The sequence below is a fragment of the Mytilus edulis genome, chromosome 8 (genome assembly GCF_963676685.1).
Source record: "Mytilus edulis chromosome 8, xbMytEdul2.2, whole genome shotgun sequence".
Classification (NCBI taxonomy): domain Eukaryota; kingdom Metazoa; phylum Mollusca; class Bivalvia; order Mytilida; family Mytilidae; genus Mytilus; species Mytilus edulis.
Window position 1 is genome coordinate 6,694,580 of NC_092351.1, and position 20,867 is coordinate 6,715,446.

Here is a 20,867-nt window from a genome sequence, read left to right on the forward strand (position 1 = left end):
ATGATGTCGAATGATAGTTGTATTAGGATAAAGATAATTGCACCTTGATCTTAAATATGTCTATATCTTTATCAAAAGTGGACAAACAATTATGTTATAACAACCACTTAAGTGTGCAGTTTTTATGATTGCGTTATCTTTGTTGTGTATACATTTTAACCTTTCTCACAGATCGAAATTAATTTATTTTCTCCAAATTAATCAGAAAATCAATCTTAATCAGTTATTTTCCATCAAAGATAAAACGGGTGATGATGGAACTGATGCAGTTGCGTCATTATATGATGTATGTTGTAAAGGTTACTTGGATTTAGCTGAATTTATATTAGACAAGACATATAATGTTTTTGATCAACATTTTCATCCTATGAATGCTGCAGCATCTTCTGGTCATTGTGATTTTTAAGATTTCATGATATCTAGAGGAGCTAAAATTAATCATCGTGATCCAAGTGGCAATACTCGCATGACTATGGCATGCATACATAAACATGAAGCAGCAGTAAAACTCCTTATTGACAAAGGAGCAGACATGAACAAAAGAACAAACAAAGGTCCAACTCCATTGATATGGGCATGTACAAGTAGTAACAAACAAATGGCTAAACTGCTACTCTACCATGGTGCTGATATAGACAAATGTGATTACGAAAGAAAGACACCAGTAATGCAGTCCCGTAAACGCTCTTCACATGAAATGTTCGACTTTTTAATTTATAAAGGTGCAAACATGAAAACAGGAGATAAAAATGCATGGACGTCATTAATGTGGGCGTGTTTTTTACGGACAAACCGTTATTGTAGACATTTTAATACAAAATGGAGCTGATGTTAACCAAGTCAACGACGAAGGATTAACATCGTTTAAGATGTAAAGGTGGTAAACTAGACATCGTAAAACTTTTACTTACAAAAGGGGTTGATACAAACATTCAAGATACATTTGATCGAACAGCATTTATGCTTGCACGTACAGGAGGACATTATGGTGTAGTTAATTGTTTGATTAAAAGCAACGTTAATATTGACCGTCAAGATGCCTATGGAGTAACTCCCTTGATTGGATTATGCTCTCAAGGTCAGCTTATTTTGGCAACTTCTCTTATCAAAAACCATGCTTGTTTCAATAAAACTAACAATGAAGGTGGGAATCCATTGAAATAATTACAACCTGACAACGTATTTAATGGATCACGGACCTGATTTAAATGTAAGTAATAAGAACGGCGAAACGGCACTTTTGATTGTACGTAAAGGTGTTATTAACAGTAAAATTGCATTATGCATCGACACAGAAATACACCAATCCTTACGACAACTTTAATAAACTTGACCCTAATATACTAAAGTCATTCTTAAAATAGTAAAATATATTCTTACCAAAGGAGCTAACATCGATCAACTAGATAATGATGGGTTGTCTCCCTTAATGTGGGCGTGCAAAAACAATTACATTGAAATAGCTTCGTTGCTCATTGAAAAAGGATCAAATATGAACCAAGTTTCTTTAGATTGAAAATCGATTCTACAGAGGGCATTAATTGAAGAAAGCCATGATATTCTCCAATTGCTCGGCTTCAAAAAGATCAATGAATCACAAGCAATAAAAAAACAACGATATGGGAACTATCGAGTTTTTAATTGATGATGAAAAACGAAGTAGTCTACAAATGAACAAAGGTACACCCTCTTTGTGTCATAGAAACATAATAGAAAATGGTATGGATTTAATAAACAAGTTTGATGATGAAGGACATACTCCTCTATTGACATCATGTTATAGCAACACTATTGAAATTACAGAGCATTTGATTGCCACTAAATTGGGTTTTTTTTAAGGAAATTATGCAGTTTTTATAGGACCATAAAAAAAAGTTGCGGTCGTATATTGGTATCGCGTCGTTATTGTCTGGAAACACTTGTTGGTCCCTTATTCCCAAACTGTTAGATCCATAACCCCCTAAATTAAACCTAACCTTCCTTTTGTGGTTATAAATCTTATGTTAAAATTTCAAAGGTTTCTATTTATTTACACTAAAGTTATTGTCCGGAAACTTCCGACGACGACGACGTGATACCGATATACGACCCCAAATTTTTTTGCGATCGTATAAAAAGAAGATATAGTGAGATTGCCATTGAGACTACTCTTTGCAAGTTTGTTGCACATCAAATACTTTGTCAAACCTTCATAGTATTTTGGGATTTTTTTTTTCATTTAGAGATAATGTCTGAAGCAAACTTTTGAAAATATATTTACGTTTTCTGGTGTTTTTTTTTACTATTTACAGACAATCTGCATTTTACTCATATGTTCCATTTTAGTCATAGTGGCTATGTTTCTTGGCATACAAAGAAATAAAGAACAAAATTTATACTTTACTCGAAAACTCATTGAGTCCCAGTTTGGCTGGAACTGATTTGAGCAACAGCAGTTTTAAAGGACAATATTTTTTAAAGAAAGCAAACTGGATGGACAATTGTAAAATTGTCTTTAAAGGGAAATAACTCCTTAAGGGGTCACTTGACAATTTTGAGATATATGACAAAAACTGCATTTTACCCTATGTTCTTTTGTTAGCCATGGTGACCATGTTTTCTGTGGACAATAAAACACAAACTTTATTCTAGATAACTTAAAGAATCATTCTTCATCTTCTTCAAATTGATTCAGGTAGTTTCATATCCGAAGATAGAACCAGATGCTCCACAGGGCGAAGCTTTATACGACCAAAGAGGTTGAACCCTGAACGGTTTGGGCAAGTATGGACACAACATTCAAGCTCTAAATTTGGATTGTGATTAAATAGTTGACACAGCATAGGTTTCTGGCACAGAATGAATGTAGTCTAATAAACTTAAAATTTGTTTTTTGTCTTTGAGCAATTCACAATGCTGTTGAAAACTTATCTCAATTCAAATTACTAATGGAGTTTGCAACAATAACTACTTATTTAAAAAAAAATCATAAAATATTAAAATGTAAAAAAAAGTGCTTGTTATCACTGAATGGTAAAGATTGTTTTAATTTATCAGTTGGTAGTAAAAGTGAATATACATTGTATAATGTATAAAACAATTTAAGTTGATTCAACTACTATTCTGGACAAAGAAAGATAACTGCAATTGAAAATTTCTTGATATTGCACAATATTGTGCAATTAGATATTTCTTGCTATTGCACAATACTGTGCAATTGAAAATTTCTTGCTATTGCACAATACTGTTCAATTGAAGATTTCTTGCTATTGCTGAATACTGTGCAATTGAAAATTTCTTGATATTGCACAATACTTAATATAATAATTTTGGATCTTGATTTGGACCAACTTGAAAACTGGGTCCATAATCAAAAATCTAAGTACATGTTTAGATTCAGCATATCAAAGAAGCCCAAGAATTGAATTTTTGTTAAAATCAACTTAGTTTAATGTTGGACCCTTGGGACTTTAATGTAGACCAATTTGAAAACAGGACCAAAAATTAAGAATCTACATACATAGTTAGATTTGGCATATCAAAGAACCCAAATTATTCAATTTTTGATGAAATCAAACAAAGTTTAATTTTGGACCCCGATTTGAACCAACTTGAAAACTGGGCCTACAATAAAAATCTTAGTACATTTTAAGATTCAGTCATCAAAGAAATCCAAGGATTCAATGTTTGTTAAAATCAAACTAAGTTCAATTTTGGACCCTTTGGACCTTAATGTAGACCAATTTGAAAATAGGACCAAAAATTAAGAATCTACATACACAGTTAGATTCGGCATATGAAAGAACCCCAATTTTTCAATTTTTGATGAATCAAAGAGTTTAATTTTGGACCCTTTGAGCCCCTTATGCCTAAACTGTTGCCCCTTTTTGGCCCCAAATTCCTAATTTGTTGGGATCTCAACTCCCAAAATCAATCCCAACCTTCCTTTTGTGTTCATAAACCTTGTGTTTAAATTTCATTGATTTCTATTTACTTATACTAAAGTTATAGTGCGAAAACCAAGAATAATGCTTATTTGGGCCCTTTTTTTGGCTCCTAATTCCTAAACAGTTGGAACCAAAACTCCCAAAATCAATCCCAACCTTCCTTTTGTGGTCATAAACCTTGTGTCAAAATTTCATAGATTTCTATTTACTTAAACTAAAGTTATAGTGCGAAAACCAAGAAAATGCTTATTTGGGCCCTTATTCCAAAACTGTTGGGACCAAAACTTCCAAAATCAATCCCAACCTTCCTTTTGTGATCATAAACCTTGTGTTTAAATTTCACAGATTTATAGTACAAAAACCAAAAGTATTCGGACGACGACGACGATGCTGACGCCAACGTGATACCAGTATACGACCAAAAACTTTTCAATTTTTGCGGTCGTATAAAAAATTGATAAACAAACTGGATGAACAAATTGTGTGAAATTTTCATTAAGGAGCAATAACTCCTTCATAGGTCAATTGACAATTTTGGTTATTAAACATATTTGTAGATTTTACTTTGCTGTTTAGAGTTTATCTTTGTCTATAATAGTATTACAGATAATAACCAAAAATTGCAAATGTTCTTGAAATTACCAATTTAGGGGCAGCAACCCAGGAACGAGTTGTCTGATTCCTCTTAAAATTTCAGGGCTGATAGAGCTTGACCTAGCAAAGACTGTCATCTCAAGTCAGATTTGCTCTAAATACTTTAGTTTTTGGGATATATTTGCCAAATACTGCATTTTACCCCTACTTTCTATATTTAGCCATGGCGGCCATGTTTATTTCACAAAACAGATAATAATACATAAACGTCATCCTAAATACCCTAAGGATCATTCAGATCAAGTTTTGTTGGAATCGGTTCTAGTAGTTACGTAGAAGATGTTTCAAATAGTTTACACCTGACGGAAGACGACAGCCGTCAAGTGATGACAGAAAGCTCACATTTCCTTTGGAAAGGTTAGCTAAAAATGCTAATGTACCTTTTGTTTTCCACATAAATAATATTTCCAATTATTAGCAAGTTCTGGGTCGAATCTGATACCCTTACTTATTCAGTATAATTATGTCACATATAGTTGTCTGTTGCACCTGTAACCTTCTGTCAATCCTTCCTTTATCAGGACAAGATGGAATTCTTCAAGTGGTAAAATATGTATGTAACACTATAGTACACTTTTAACAAGTCTGTTTTCTGACATCTCAATACCATTTTTAATTTTGGAAAATGAGTTTATTGTAGTAATAATACCAGGAGGGGTCAAACAGAAAGATTTAGAAAGCAGAGAAACTTCCATCTTTCAATCAGCATGACTTTTACAGATGACAATACTAATACTAATACTAAGAATAAGGCATAGCTACTTTAATTCAGACACAGACTTGCCATGTTCTAGGAGTATCTGAAATTAAACTTATTGACCAATGAACCTTGAAAATAGGTCATGGTCAGATGTAACCTGCAAGTTGGACATGTATACATTACAATCATTTCCTACACCAAATATTGTGGATCTGATGCCTATTGTGTCACAGCCTTGATCTGATGAGTTGAGCCTTCTTCAACTGATTTTTATAGCTAACATGTTTAACTGCACCACATTCTGAATGTAAGAGTCTATCCCAGTCAGGAACATGTAATTCAGTGGTTGTCTTTTGTCGCTGTGTTAAATATTTATTTTTCATTCATTTTTTGTACATTGATAGTATTTCACCTTTGAATTGTTTTACATTGTCATTTTGGGGCCTTTTTAATCTGACTATATATGTAGGACTCTAAAGTGCGATGGGGACGCTAAAATGCGATGGTCACGATAAAGTGCGACGGCCTACGCTAAAATACGATGGTTTGATACGCTAAAGTGCGTTTTCCCGCAAATACATCGACATTAGCAACGTTCGAAAGCATTATGACGAGAATGTTTGTCCAGATTAAGGATTTTTATTACACGAGAAAAGAAAGAAGAGAAGAGAAAATCAAATGAGCATGCACAATCTGGAATTTTTGGTCGTTGCTGGAAGAGGTTAACTTAATTTGTGAAATTGTAGAAATTAAAGAACCTTAGTGAGCACGCTCACATACCCCACGTCCCCACATTGTCATTGGAGAAATTAATTAAGTATAAGAAAAAAAATTGTATAAGAAAAAATATTGAATAATAATTTCCTGTCAATATACATAGTATGTCCTTATTATCTACAAAGTTTCATGAAATTCTGTTGTGTGGTTTGAGAGGAGTTGCGATGACAAACTGTTGCAGTAGTACATTAAAGTAAATAAGTTCAAAGGGGCGTAACTCCTAGAAAAAAAATTGAATCGCAATTTCCTGTCGATATGCACAACTACATAGTATGTCCTTATTATCTGAAAAGGTTTCGTGAAATTCTGTTGTGTGGTTTGAGAGGAGTTGCGATGACAAACTGTTGCAGTAGTACATTAAAGTAAATAAGTTCAAAGGGGCGTAACTCCTAGAAAAAAAATTGAATCGCAATTTCCCGTCGATATGCACAACTACATAGTATGTCCTTATTATCTGAAAAGGTTTCGTGAAATTCTGTTGTGTGGTTTGAGAGGAGTTGCGATGACAAACTGTTGCAGTAGTACATTAAAGTAAATAAGTTCAAAGGGGCTTAACTCCTAGAAAAAAAATTGAATCGCAATTTCCCGTCGATATGCACAACTACATAGTATGTCCTTATTATCTGAAAAGGTTTCGTGAAATTCTGTTGTGTGGTTTGAGAGGAGTTGCGATGACAAACTGTTGCAGTAGTACATTAAAGTAAATAAGTTCAAAGGGGCGTAACTCCTAGAAAAAAAATTGAATCACAATTTCCCGTCGATATGCACAACTACATAGTATGTCCTTATTATCTGAAAAGGTTTCGTGAAATTCTGTTGTGTGGTTTGAGAGGAGTTGCGATGACAAGAAACAGGACTGACGGACTGACGGACGGACGGACTGACAGACGGACGGACGGACGGGTCAAAAACATTATACCCTGCGCAACTTCGTTGCGTGGGGTATAATAACTTTAAATCAAAACAATCACTTTCTAATTGAATTATTCAATACAAAAAAAAATACTATATGGTTTGTTATTTCTGTTAAATAATGAATATACGTCAATTAGACAGCAAACTAACAAACAGATGTGTATATGATTGCCAATACGACAACTATCTATCTCCGACCTAATGTCATTGAAATATGCAACTTTAAGTATGACCTTTAACAGGGGGCATTGTCTTATAACATATTATTTAATTAAAAAACGACTTCAACTACATTCCAGATGTACTAACAATACTTCAGTGTAACCATTACACCTTTTGAACAACTATCGTACTTTAAATAAACATAAGATGATGTAGAATAAACTTTCCATTTAATCCCAATGCTGTTCATGTATGCAGCTAATAATCATACGGCCGTCAACGTATTTATATATATAGCATTGGTCCATGCCGCTACAAGCTATATAGGGTTATACAATGACCAGTGTATAACAATTCAAAAGAGAAAGACTACGACTTGACACAAAATTAAAACAATAAACGAAAATGTAATAGGAACTCAGTAAAAAACGAAAACCATTGCCTGAACCACATTCCCGTTACACCATCGGACTTTAGCGTGTCATACCATCGCAATTTACCGTGATTTCTGATCGCACTCAAAAAACAAACAACAATCGCACTTTAGCGTCTGACACCATCGCACTTTAGCGTAGACCATCGTACTTTAGCGTGACCATCACACTTTAGAGTACCATCGCACTTTAGAGTCCTACATATATATGCGGTATGAACTTTGCTCGTTGTTAAAGACCATACAGTAACTAATTGTTTTTAATTTCTGTGTCTCATTTGCAATCATACCACATCTTCTTTTTTATATTAACCAATTAAACTTAAACCTTGATTACAGATCCATGAAATGTGGTCAAGGTCAGGTGAATCCTGTTTGACAGACAAAGTTGTCCATTTAAGGAAACAATATTCCAAATATAGGTTTTGTTTTACTCAATATAAGAGAGACATCTGCATATCAAAAAACTTTTTTTTTAAGCATTCCCAAAATCATAAAAAATTATGTCAAGAAAGGAGTAGGGACAATAAGGCCCTTATTTGGCCCAAAAAATACTGTAAAAGAGCCTATTAGGCTTAAAAAAAAGATATACATATAAGAAATATTTTATTTAAAAAAACTTTGTAAAATATCATTCAGAATTAACAATAAAAACGTATATCATATAAACTTAAATAATAACACATAAAACTTTCCTAATTGCTGTGTTTGTTATTTTGAACAAATCCCACTGGAAATAGCTACATTTATAAAGACCAATAGAAAAATACAAACACATACATAAACATATTCAAATCAAGTTTTTGTTTATAAATATAGTTAAGATATGACATAAATTATCTAATTCCATCTATCAGGATATTAAACTACAATGACAAGGATAGTGAGTATACGTATAAAAGTACCAGCACTAACATAAATAACAGTTAAACCGGTTAAAGGATTTCGGTAAGACTAGTTTCAAAACTGATAAACTATTTTAATTTCTAAGGGTATGGTTTTGATACATAGTGGGTTTTTTCTTGTTAAAAAACAGTTTTTGATAGTTCATAATATGGCTAAGATCTTAAGCCTAAGGGTATATTCATATTTTCTGATCATTTTACTCACACAAAATCTCATTATGTCCTAACTTTCAGAAAGTTTTTCGAAATTGAAAGCAAGGTGATTTTGCATATTCACTATCAAACTAGTAAGCCAAAACAAAGCAAATTTCCTGGTAACAAATTATGATATGCTTAATTAAAAATTAAACAGGTAGTGGCAAAAAAATAAATTAAAGCTTTCAGAATATGAATCTGAGAAATCATACAATACAAGCCTGTACGGAAAGAGAGTTAGGACAAATAACTCAATATACTGACAAACATATAAATAAATGAACAGTTACTCGTAACAAATGGCTATTTATGGACTTCTGATAAATGCCATAAGATACAGTTCTTTTAGCTTATTTCAGATCTAATTATCTTTAAAGGAAGAAGAATCAAACTCAGGCAGCCATATATAATTATAACATGTCAAACTGAAAGAAGTTACAACTATTTGTAACATTATCACATTGTCTGCTATATTGAGATTTCTTACATATATGATATCATGTTTTAAATGGATTCTTAATATATCTGTTTGTACTAAATATCCTGTCATAGAAATCTATGTAAAATATACCATACACATTCAAAATCTCTATTTATTCCCCCTCAATGGGACATTTTGTAGAAATCTATGTAATAATAGTTCTATAATTTGGGTTCTCTCTGCTCCTTCTCTAGTTTCCATTCAAACTACTAGTTACTCATCAATCATCAGTAAGATTTCATCTCGTTCTTGATACAAGTTTTATAGGTGCTCCATGTGTCCTGTGTATGCATCAGGTGGGACTGAAAATAGAGAACACAATGTATATTCAAGAGGAAAGAAAGTTAGTGAGTTTAAATATAGAAAACCACTGGAATGTTAAGTCATGTTTGTATGTACTCCTATAGTAGTAATATCCCTGTTATGGCTTTTATTATTTGTTGAAAACTCTACAGTGACCTTTATTTGTAAAAGTCTGCTTCATCTTACATGACTGTCTCATTGGCCATAACACCACATCTGTTTATTTGAAACTGGTAATTGTTTCCATTCCAAAAGTTATAAATATCATGTATTAAAATAAATACACTTTGCTCCACAGATTTAAATTCATTTGTATTGGATTTGAACAAGCTGACAATATACTATATAATCTGAAAAAAACTTGTATATTATGAGAAAAAAAATCCTGTATATTGTGAGAAAAAAAATGAACTAAAAGCTACCACAGGTTTCAACTAAAAAAAAATTACCGGATATAGAATAATATATAAATGATTGAATATTGTTAATCTATGCTCATTTGCCCAGTTTATTTTTGTCACCTACTGATAAAAGCAATGTTTTACTAATTTACAAAATGATGATTAAACATGCTGTATATATATAGAAACTGAATAACATTGTACAGGGTAACCATTCTGATATACATAAACAAAAAATATATACCATGTGTAAACATGTATTAACAAATCATGCAGCACATTTGTACAAACAACTATTTCCATTTTATTTCTACGGTTATTTATTGTATGAACATTCAAATAAAATAAAACAAAAGCTAAGGCAAAACAAAACTATGTGAAACAATGAAAACTTGTACAACTTTTTAAATGTACTCTGTTTGTACTAAGTGGTTTTAATAGTACTTTACACCTACATGACCTAATTAGCAGTACAAGTGAAGTGTGCTTGTAAATGTGACACAAGTTAATTATGTATTGATGGTTGCATATTTAGATATTTTTACTACAGTTACTAATATCTTTATCAACTTTGAATCACAACTTTTCATTTTATTGTAATGCTCAGTTTATTATCTTTATTGAATAATATTTTTGAAAGTTAACACAGCATCTACGGCAGTTCATCACCTGGCCCATATGCTTGTAAAAATAAACATAGCTATTCTACATGTTCTGCTAAAGATTGTACAGCCGATCAAATGCAAATCTTGAATAGTATTACAAAGATGATGACAAGATTCAAATTATCAATACAATGTATACATCCATCAATATTTACTTTAGAAAATGTGTAACAAGTTTTCATCAACTATAACATAACATGGAATGAGACAATTATATTACCTTGTATTTCTGAGGGGAGAAAAACAATGTGTCAATGTTATCAAGATCAAACAAGTCTGTCTTCAAATAATGTTTCAGAAAGACAATGTTAACGAATTGTTTATATTTATTCAAAATCACTTTCTTCTGCTTTACTTTGGTTTTAATTTCTATATTATAATTTATAAATAAACAGCATCTCTTAAAAACTGTAACACAGAAATATTGCAATCAGAAATTATTGATCAAATTCTAAAAATCAAACTATGATAATACTACTTCGGACAAGATTTGAAGACAGAACTTTTTGTATAATGGTGCAACCATGCTCAGTGTCACAACACACATTTAGTATAAACCTGTTATAAAAAGGAATAAACTGAATGGAGTTTATTAAGAATAAGTCATGCCACAGTAAAAGCTGTGAAATGATGTATAACAGGGATCACGGTATTTGTGTTTATGTTCAATTTTATTGAATTACAGATCTTGCATCCACGCTTTGTTTACGAGGATCTGAAATCGTTTGTTCTATTTTCTGTTCAGGTAATTATTACATCAGCCATTGGAATTTCAGATTTCTTATTTTTGAAGATCACTATTCATAACTTGGCCAAGGCCCACTAATCAAGCCTTTAAGGTTCGTAAAATTCATAGGGAGCGATACAAATTTCTATAACAGTCTAATATTATAATTAGTTTTCCAACGAGAAATTGTCTAGCCTATAGTTGGAAAGTTTAAAGTCAATAATGAAAAGAGTATCAATATGACAAAATGACCTGATCCTCAACAGAGGTAGAACAAAGTTTTGTCAGATCATTGTAAGCAAAGCTTAGATACAAAATCTGAGTTTTAATCAGATAGTACAATGTTGAAATATAAAACACTATCAAAAGTTAAATTAAAAAGACTCAATTTGGCTAATTAAATTTGAACAGGAAGTCTATTACAAGATCAGTTAAGTATGAGTTGCCAAAAAAAAAAAATGCACACAATTCAAATGTAAACAGAGATAATCCTTACCCTTGATCCTCTATGTAATCTGTCTTTCATAATAGAAATAAATTCCTTATGACTAAGATGTCCATCTCCATCAGAATCAAAAATCTGGAACACAGTCTTGACCAAATGTGTACTTAATGTTTGACCAGTACACACCATAACAGCCCTCTGGAAGTCCTCTGTAAATGTGATAAAAAAAAAAAATCTATAACCATGATAACTAACAAAATAATAGTAAGTTGTCTCTTTAACACGTTCCCCAAAAAACTGCAATTACATCTATTTCACAATATCATCGACATTAATAATACAAACTTGCATTTAAAATTTCAGTAGTGATTTTCAAAATTATTGCACCTTTAAATATTAGATTTCAATTTTTGCCAAAAGTGAAGGATTTGAAATTATAAATGCCCACATTATTTTCTGAAATTATAGCATTCACATATATATGAGTACCTAAACAAAATTGGTCAATCACAAAAATAAATCACTGCTTGAAATGCCTAACTTAGTAAAATACACCATCAAGAATAAGTTGGATACTGTTTATATGAATTTTTATACATTGGAAGTAAAACTGACATATTGAATTAATATTTATCTTGTAAAAACCCGCAAAACCACACACTGTACATGATAAGTCGTTTGAACCACAGACTTTATCAGTGGTGGGTGAAATAGTTCTTGGTATTAATGTTTGACAATCTAAAACAACAACCTTCACTTCTTAGAAGGTGTAGGGAACATTGTCAATGGAATAAAATTAAGAATGAAAATTGGGAATTGGTGAATGTGTATAAGAGACAATAACATTAGTCCATCAAAAATCTTTAAAAAGGTTACAAACAGGTAAATATTGTGTTGGCTGCTAAAATAATAAAAATAATTGACTTTACTAGAGCTTCTTATTTCAAATCCTTGTGGTTTTAAACCTGGTCATGGGGTTCATATCAACTTGAAGTTGTTAAAAACACTGGTTGAAACTCGAATTATTTATTAGATAGAATATTCTGTGAAGTCACAAAGCTGATCCGTTTATCAAGTTTGGTCAATTGTCTAATGAGAAATGGTTAACCTTATCAAACCTATAAATTCTTAGCAATATAATCATAAAACTTTGTAAAACACAGCCTGTTAAAGACTTATTTTTCTTTATTTTTTTTGCAGCCCAGAATGTTACAGATATCAGGCATTTAACAAGACTGTGTCTAAAGTACATGGATGCCCCACTCGCATAATCATTTTCCATGCTCAATGGACTGTGAAATTTGGTAAAAATCTTATCTGGCTGTAAAATTAGAAAGATCATATCATAAGGAACATATGTACTAAGGTTCAAGTCGATTACACTTCAGCTTCATTAAAAACTACCTTGACCAAAAACTTTAACCTGAACATGCACTATCAATTTCTTTGTTCATTGGACCGTGAAATTGGGGTCAAAAGTCTAATTTGGCTTTAAAATTAGAAAGATTATTTCATAAGAAACATGTGTACGAAGTTTCAAGTTGATTGGAATTCAGCTTCATCAAAATCTACCTTGACCAAAAACTTTAACCTGAAGCGGGACAAACAGATGAAAAGGACGGACGAACAGACAGACGAACGGACAGATGGAGGGATGCACAGACCAGAAAACATAATGCCCCTCTACTATCGTTCGTGGGGCATAAAAACATCACTCACTGCACTATGACCAAAACATCAACATGAATCCATAATAATTACGAATTATAATTTACCATCAGAATCTGCTGCTTTCTACACATTTCAGTATTACCTACAATCCAAATTAATTGTAAGTTTTATAGCGTATGTGTACATCTTCATGGCTATTGTAAAGTCATCTAAGTTATTGTTACCTTCTGACACAGATTTGTCAGCGTATGTGTACATCTTCATGGCTATTGTAAAGTCATCCAAGTTATTGTTACCTTCGGACACAGATATATCAGCGTATGTGTACATCTTCATGGCTATTGTAAAGTCATCTTCATGGCTATTGTAAAGTCATCTAAGTTATTGTTACCTTCGGACACAGATTTATCAGCGTATGTGTACATCTTCATGGCTATTGTAAAGTCATCCAAGTTATTGTTACCTTCTGACACAGACTTATCAGCGTATGTGTACATCTTCATGGCTATTGTAAAGTCATCTAAGTTATTGTTACCTTCTGACACAGACTTATCAGCGTATGTGTACATCTTCATGGCTATTGTAAAGTCATCCAAGTTATTGTTACCTTCTGACACAGATTTATCAGCATATGTGTACATCTTCATGGCTATTGTAAAGTCATCCAAGTTATTGTTACCTTCTGACACAGACTTATCAGCGTATGTGTACATCTTCATGGCTATTGTAAAGTCATCTAAGTTATTGTTACCTTCTGACACAGACTTATCAGCGTATGTGTACATCTTCATGGCTATTGTAAAGTCATCTAAGTTATTGTTACCTTCTGACACAGACTTATCAGCGTATGTGTACATCTTCATGGCTATTGTAAAGTCATCTAAGTTATTGTTACCTTCTGACACAGACTTATCAGCGTATGTGTACATCTTCATGGCTATTGTAAAGTCATCTAAGTTATTGTTACCTTCTGACACAGATTTATCAGCGTATGTGTACATCTTCATGGCTATTGTAAAGTCATCCAAGTTATTGTTACCTTCTGACACAGACTTATCAGCGTATGTGTACATCTTCATGGCTATTGTAAAGTCATCTAAGTTATTGTTACCTTCTGACACAGACTTATCAGCGTATGTGTACATCTTCATGGCTATTGTAAAGTCATCCAAGTTAGTGTTACCTTCTGACACAGACTTATCAGCGTATGTGTACATCTTCATGGCTATTGTAAAGTCATCTAAGTTATTGTTACCTTCTGACACAGACTTATCAGCGTATGTGTACATCTTCATGGCTATTGTAAAGTCATCTAAGTTAGTGTTACCTTCTGACACAGATTTATCAGCGTATGTGTACATCTTCATGGCTATTGTAAAGTCATCTAAGTTATTGTTACCTTCTGACACAGATTTATCAGCGTATGTGTACATCTTCATGGCTATTGTAAAGTCATCTAAGTTATTGTTACCTTCTGACACAGACTTATCAGCGTATGTGTACATCTTCATGGCTATTGTAAAGTCATCCAAGTTATTGTTACCTTCTGACACAGACTTATCAGCGTATGTGTACATCTTCATGGCTATTGTAAAGTCATCTAAGTTATTGTTACCTTCTGACACAGACTTATCAGCGTATGTGTACATCTTCATGGCTATTGTAAAGTCATCCAAGTTATTGTTACCTTCTGACACAGACTTATCAGCGTATGTGTACATCTTCATGGCTATTGTAAAGTCATCTAAGTTATTGTTACCTTCTGACACAGACTTATCAGCCTATGTGTACATCTTCATGGCTATTGTAAAGTCATCTAAGTTAGTGTTACCTTCTGACACAGACTTATCAGCGTATGTGTACATCTTCATGGCTATTGTAAAGTCATCCAAGTTATTGTTACCTTCTGACACAGATTTATCAGCGTATGTGTACATCTTCATGGCTATTGTAAAGTCATCTAAGTTATTGTTACCTTCTGATACAGACTTATCAGCGTATGTGTACATCTTCATGGCTATTGTAAAGTCATCCAAGTTATTGTTACCTTCTGACACAGACTTATCAGCATATGTGTACATCTTCATGGCTATTGTAAAGTCATCTAAGTTATTGTTACCTTCTGACACAGACTTATCAGCGTATGTGTACATCTTCATGGCTATTGTAAAGTCATCCAAGTTATTGTTACCTTCTGACACAGACTTATCAGCGTATGTGTACATCTTCATGGCTATTGTAAAGTCATCTAAGTTATTGTTACCTTCTGACACAGACTTATCAACGTATGTGTACATCTTCATGGCTATTGTAAAGTCATCCAAGTTATTGTTACCTTCTGACACAGACTTATCAGCGTATGTGTACATCTTCATGGCTATTGTAAAGTCATCTAAGTTATTGTTACCTTCTGACACAGACTTATCAACGTATGTGTACATCTTCATGGCTATTGTAAAGTCATCCAAGTTATTGTTACCTTCTGACACAGACTTATCAGCGTATGTGTACATCTTCATGGCTATTGTAAAGTCATCCAAGTTATTGTTACCTTCTGACACAGACTTATCAGCGTATGTGTACATCTTCATGGCTATTGTAAAGTCATCCAAGTTATTGTTACCTTCTGACACAGACTTATCAGCGTATGTGTACATCTTCATGGCTATTGTAAAGTCATCTAAGTTAGTGTTACCTTCTGACACAGATTTATCAGCGTATGTGTACATCTTCATGGCTATTGTAAAGTCATCTGAGTTATTGTTACCTTCTGACACAGATTTATCAGCGTATGTGTACATCTTCATGGCTATTGTAAAGTCATCCAAGTTATTGTTACCTTCTGACACAGATTTATCAGCGTATGTGTACATCTTCATGGCTATTGTAAAGTCATCTAAGTTATTGTTACCTTCTGACACAGACTTATCAGCGTATGTGTACATCTTCATGGCTATTGTAAAGTCATCTAAGTTATTGTTACCTTCTGACACAGACTTATCAGCGTATGTGTACATCTTCATGGCTATTATAAAGTCATCTAAGTTATTGTTACCTTCTGACACAGACTTATCAGCGTATGTGTACATCTTCATGGCTATTGTAAAGTCATCTAAGTTATTGTTACCTTCTGACACAGACTTATCAGCGTATGTGTACATCTTCATGGCTATTGTAAAGTCATCTAAGTTATTGTTACCTTCTGACACAGATTTATCAGCGTATGTGTACATCTTCATGGCTATTGTAAAGTCATCCAAGTTATTGTTACCTTCTGACACAGATTTATCAGCGTATGTGTACATCTTCATGGCTATTGTAAAGTCATCTAAGTTATTGTTACCTTCTGACACAGATTTATCAGCGTATGTGTACATCTTCATGGCTATTGTAAAGTCATCTAAGTTATTGTTACCTTCTGACACAGACTTATCAGCGTATGTGTACATCTTCATGGCTATTGTAAAGTCATCCAAGTTATTGTTACCTTCTGACACAGACTTATCAGCGTATGTGTACATCTTCATGGCTATTGTAAAGTCATCTAAGTTATTGTTACCTTCTGACACAGATTTATCAGCGTATGTGTACATCTTCATGGCTATTGTAAAGTCATCCAAGTTATTGTTACCTTCTGACACAGACTTATCAGCGTATGTGTACATCTTCATGGCTATTGTAAAGTCATCTAAGTTATTGTTACCTTCTGACACAGACTTATCAGCGTATGTGTACATCTTCATGGCTATTGTAAAGTCATCTAAGTTATTGTTACCTTCTGACACAGATTTATCAGCGTATGTGTACATCTTCATGGCTATTGTAAAGTCATCTAAGTTATTGTTACCTTCTGACACAGATTTATCAGCGTATGTGTACATCTTCATGGCTATTGTAAAGTCATCCAAGTTATTGTTACCTTCTGACACAGATTTATCAGCGTATGTGTACATCTTCATGGCTATTGTAAAGTCATCTAAGTTATTGTTACCTTCTGACACAGACTTATCAGCGTATGTGTACATCTTCATGGCTATTGTAAAGTCATCTAAGTTAGTGTTACCTTCTGACACAGATTTATCAGCGTATGTGTACATCTTCATGGCTATTGTAAAGTCATCTAAGTTATTGTTACCTTCTGACACAGACTTATCAGCGTATGTGTACATCTTCATGGCTATTGTAAAGTCATCTAAGTTATTGTTACCTTCTGACACAGACTTATCAGCATATGTGTACATCTTCATGGCTATTGTAAAGTCATCTAAGTTATTGTTACCTTCTGACACAGACTTATCAGCGTATGTGTACATCTTCATGGCTATTGTAAAGTCATCCAAGTTATTGTTACCTTCTGACACAGACTTATCAGCGTATGTGTACATCTTCATGGCTATTGTAAAGTCATCTAAGTTATTGCTACCTTCTGACACAGACTTATCAGCGTATGTGTACATCTTCATGGCTATTGTAAAGTCATCCAAGTTATTGTTACCTTCTGACACAGACTTATCAGCGTATGTGTACATCTTCATGGCTATTGTAAAGTCATCTAAGTTATTGTTACCTTCTGACACAGACTTATCAGCGTATGTGTACATCTTCATGGCTATTGTAAAGTCATCCAAGTTATTGTTACCTTCTGACACAGACTTATCAGCGTATGTGTACATCTTCATGGCTATTGTAAAGTCATCTAAGTTATTGTTACCTTCTGACACAGACTTATCAGCGTATGTGTACATCTTCATGGCTATTGTAAAGTCATCTAAGTTATTGTTACCTTCTGACACAGACTTATCAGCGTATGTGTACATCTTCATGGCTATTGTAAAGTCATCTAAGTTATTGTTACCTTCTGACACAGATTTATCAGCGTATGTGTACATCTTCATGGCTATTGTAAAGTCATCTAAGTTATTGTTACCTTCTGACACAGATTTATCAGCATATGTGTACATCTTCATGGCTATTGTAAAGTCATCTAAGTTATTCAGGAAGTGACAAAACTGTTGGAAATCTTCAAAGGTAATCCCCTGAAACAAACAAAAAATATGTCTGAATCTAAAATAATATGTGTCCAATGTTTATTAGTTTACTCGTTTCATTATACTTTTTGTCTCCAACTGGTTAAAACAATCTGTAGAATAGTGCCTAATGAATAAAGCATTGGTTAAGTTTTTAATTAATGTTTGTATTTGTATTTTACAGTATTTGTATTAACCATTATTTTTAAGACCCTTTTTGTCAGATTTTATGTCAGAACTGTGTACTTTAAAGACAAGAAAAAGTCAAGATTAAATGCATCTGTAAGTAAAATTGTAAAAACAAGAATGTGTGCTCAGTACAAGGATGTTCCATCCGCACTATCATTTTCTATGTTCAGTGGACCGTGAAAATGGGGGAAAATCTCTAATTTGTTATTAAAATTAGAAAAATCATATCATAAGGAATAGGTATTCTAAGTTTCAAGTTGATTTGACTTCAACTTCATCAAAAACTACCACAACAAAAAACTCTAACCTGAAGTGGGACAAATAAACGGACAAACAGACAGACGGACGGACGGACAGACAAACAGACAGACAAGAAAACATAATGCCCATAAATGGGGCATAAAAAAATTAAGAAAGTAAAAGGTTTAAAATGGAAAAACAACCAGTATTTAATCTAAATTATGTGTCATTCAATTTCTGCCCCAAAGTCACTTACAAGTAAATAAAAATATTTCCTTTAGTTTTATAAATAACTAAAATGTAAAATACTGAAAGGTAAAGATTGCATTGGAATTTAAATCAAGCAATGGCAATTCTTTGAACAGACTGACTGGACTGGCCGACTACAATTATGTACAAAGAAAGATAACTCAAATTTTATATCTCAATTCAACAATGAAAACATTGATGTATTTTAATAGAAGGGATAACTAAATTAATGCACCATGCTTAATTTATGAAATTATCTGGACATGTGAGGCAAAAGAAATACACATCATTTTGTAAAAGGAATAACTGAGTATATATTATTGACAAATTTCTCTAAATGTTCCTTGATAGGATTTATAGAATGCAATGCACTATGATTTGTTTATCTTACAGATAGTGGTGAAAGTCTAGAAATTTGATAAATATTGAGCCAGTTACTTTAGGATATTGATTGCATTAACACCCACAAACACCCAGTTAATACAGAAATGGGAAATCATTATAAGAATGTTTGTAAGGTTGATAAGTTGTATAAAAGTTTAATAACCAAACCTTTTCTGTTGGTATTCTACTTCTAACTCTCTCCACAGATGCTTCCACGTCAGACTTATCTAACATTGTATACAAACCTTTTCTGTTGGTATTCTACTTCTAACCCTCTCCACAGATGCTTCCACGTCAGACTTATCTAACATTGTATACAAACCTTTTCTGTTGGTATTCTACTTCTAACTCTCTCCACAGATGCTTCCACATCAGACTTATCTAACATTGTATACAAACCTTTTCTGTTGGTATTCTACTTCTAACTCTCTCCACAGATGCTTCCACATCAGACTTATCTAACATTGTATACAAACCTTTTCTGTTGGTATTCTACTTCTAACTCTCTCCACAGATGCTTCCACGTCAGACTTATCTAACATTGTATACAAACCTTTTCTGTTGGTATTCTACTTCTAACTCTCTCCACAGATGCTTCCACATCAGACTTATCTAACATTGTATACAAACCTTTTCTGTTGGTATTCTACTTCTAACTCTCTCCACAGATGCTTCCACGTCAGACTTATCTAACATTGTATACAAACCTTTTCTGTTGGTATTCTACTGCTAACTCTCTCCACAGATGCTTCCACGTCAGACTTATCTAACATTGTATACAAACCTTTTCTGTTGGTATTCTACTTCTAACTCTCTCCACAGATGCTTCCACGTCAGACTTATCTAACATTGTATACAAACCTTTTCTGTTGGTATTCTACTTCTAACTCTCTCCACGGATGCTTCCACATCAGACTTATCTAACATTGTATACAAACCTTTTCTGTTGGTATTCTACTTCTAACTCTCTCCACAGATGCTTCCACGTCAGACTTATCTAACATTGTATACAAACCTTTTCTGTTGGTATTCTACTTCTAACTCTCTCCACAGATGCTTCCACATCAGACTTATCTAACATTGTATACAAACCTTTTCTGTTGGTATTCTACTTCTAACTCTCTCCACGGATGCTTCCACATCAGACTTGTCTAACATTGTATACAAACCTTTTCTGTTGGTATTCTACTTCTAACTCTCTCCACAGATGCTTCCACATCAGACTTATCTAACATTGTATACAAACCTTTCCTGTTGGTATTCTACTTCTAACTCTCTCCACAGATGCTTCCACATCAGACTTATCTAACATTGTATACAAACCTTTTCTGTTGGTATTCTACTTCTAACTCTCTCCACAGATGCTTCCACGTCAGACTTATCTAACATTGTATACAAACCTTATCTGTTGGTATTCT

At 33.1% G+C, this 20,867-nt stretch overlaps 2 protein-coding genes across 10 annotated transcripts in view; one reads left to right on the forward strand and one right to left on the reverse strand.

The window, feature by feature from the left end:
• The first annotated feature begins 412 nt into the window (after positions 1-412).
• On the forward strand, positions 413-829 carry LOC139486707 (ankyrin homolog). Its single transcript, XM_071271629.1, has one exon. The coding sequence runs from the start codon at positions 413-415 to the stop codon at positions 827-829; it is 417 nt and encodes a 138-aa protein (XP_071127730.1).
• A 7,331-nt stretch (positions 830-8,160) lies between these two features.
• LOC139484692 (calcium uptake protein 3, mitochondrial-like) overlaps positions 8,161-20,867 on the reverse strand; it is a 79,640-nt gene continuing 66,933 nt past the window's right edge. For 8 of the 9 annotated variants that reach the window (XM_071268562.1, XM_071268563.1, XM_071268560.1 and 5 more), the window contains 3 exons: positions 18,288-18,396; positions 11,741-11,898; positions 8,161-9,450 (listed from right to left, as the gene is read on the reverse strand). In XM_071268562.1, coding sequence (XP_071124663.1) covers positions 9,376-9,450; positions 11,741-11,898; positions 18,288-18,396 — 342 coding nt within the window. In that variant the 3' untranslated portion in view covers positions 8,161-9,375. Of the gene's footprint in view, positions 9,451-11,740; positions 11,925-18,258; positions 18,397-20,867 lie in introns of all 9 variants that reach the window. The other variant, XR_011655137.1, reaches the window with a different exon arrangement.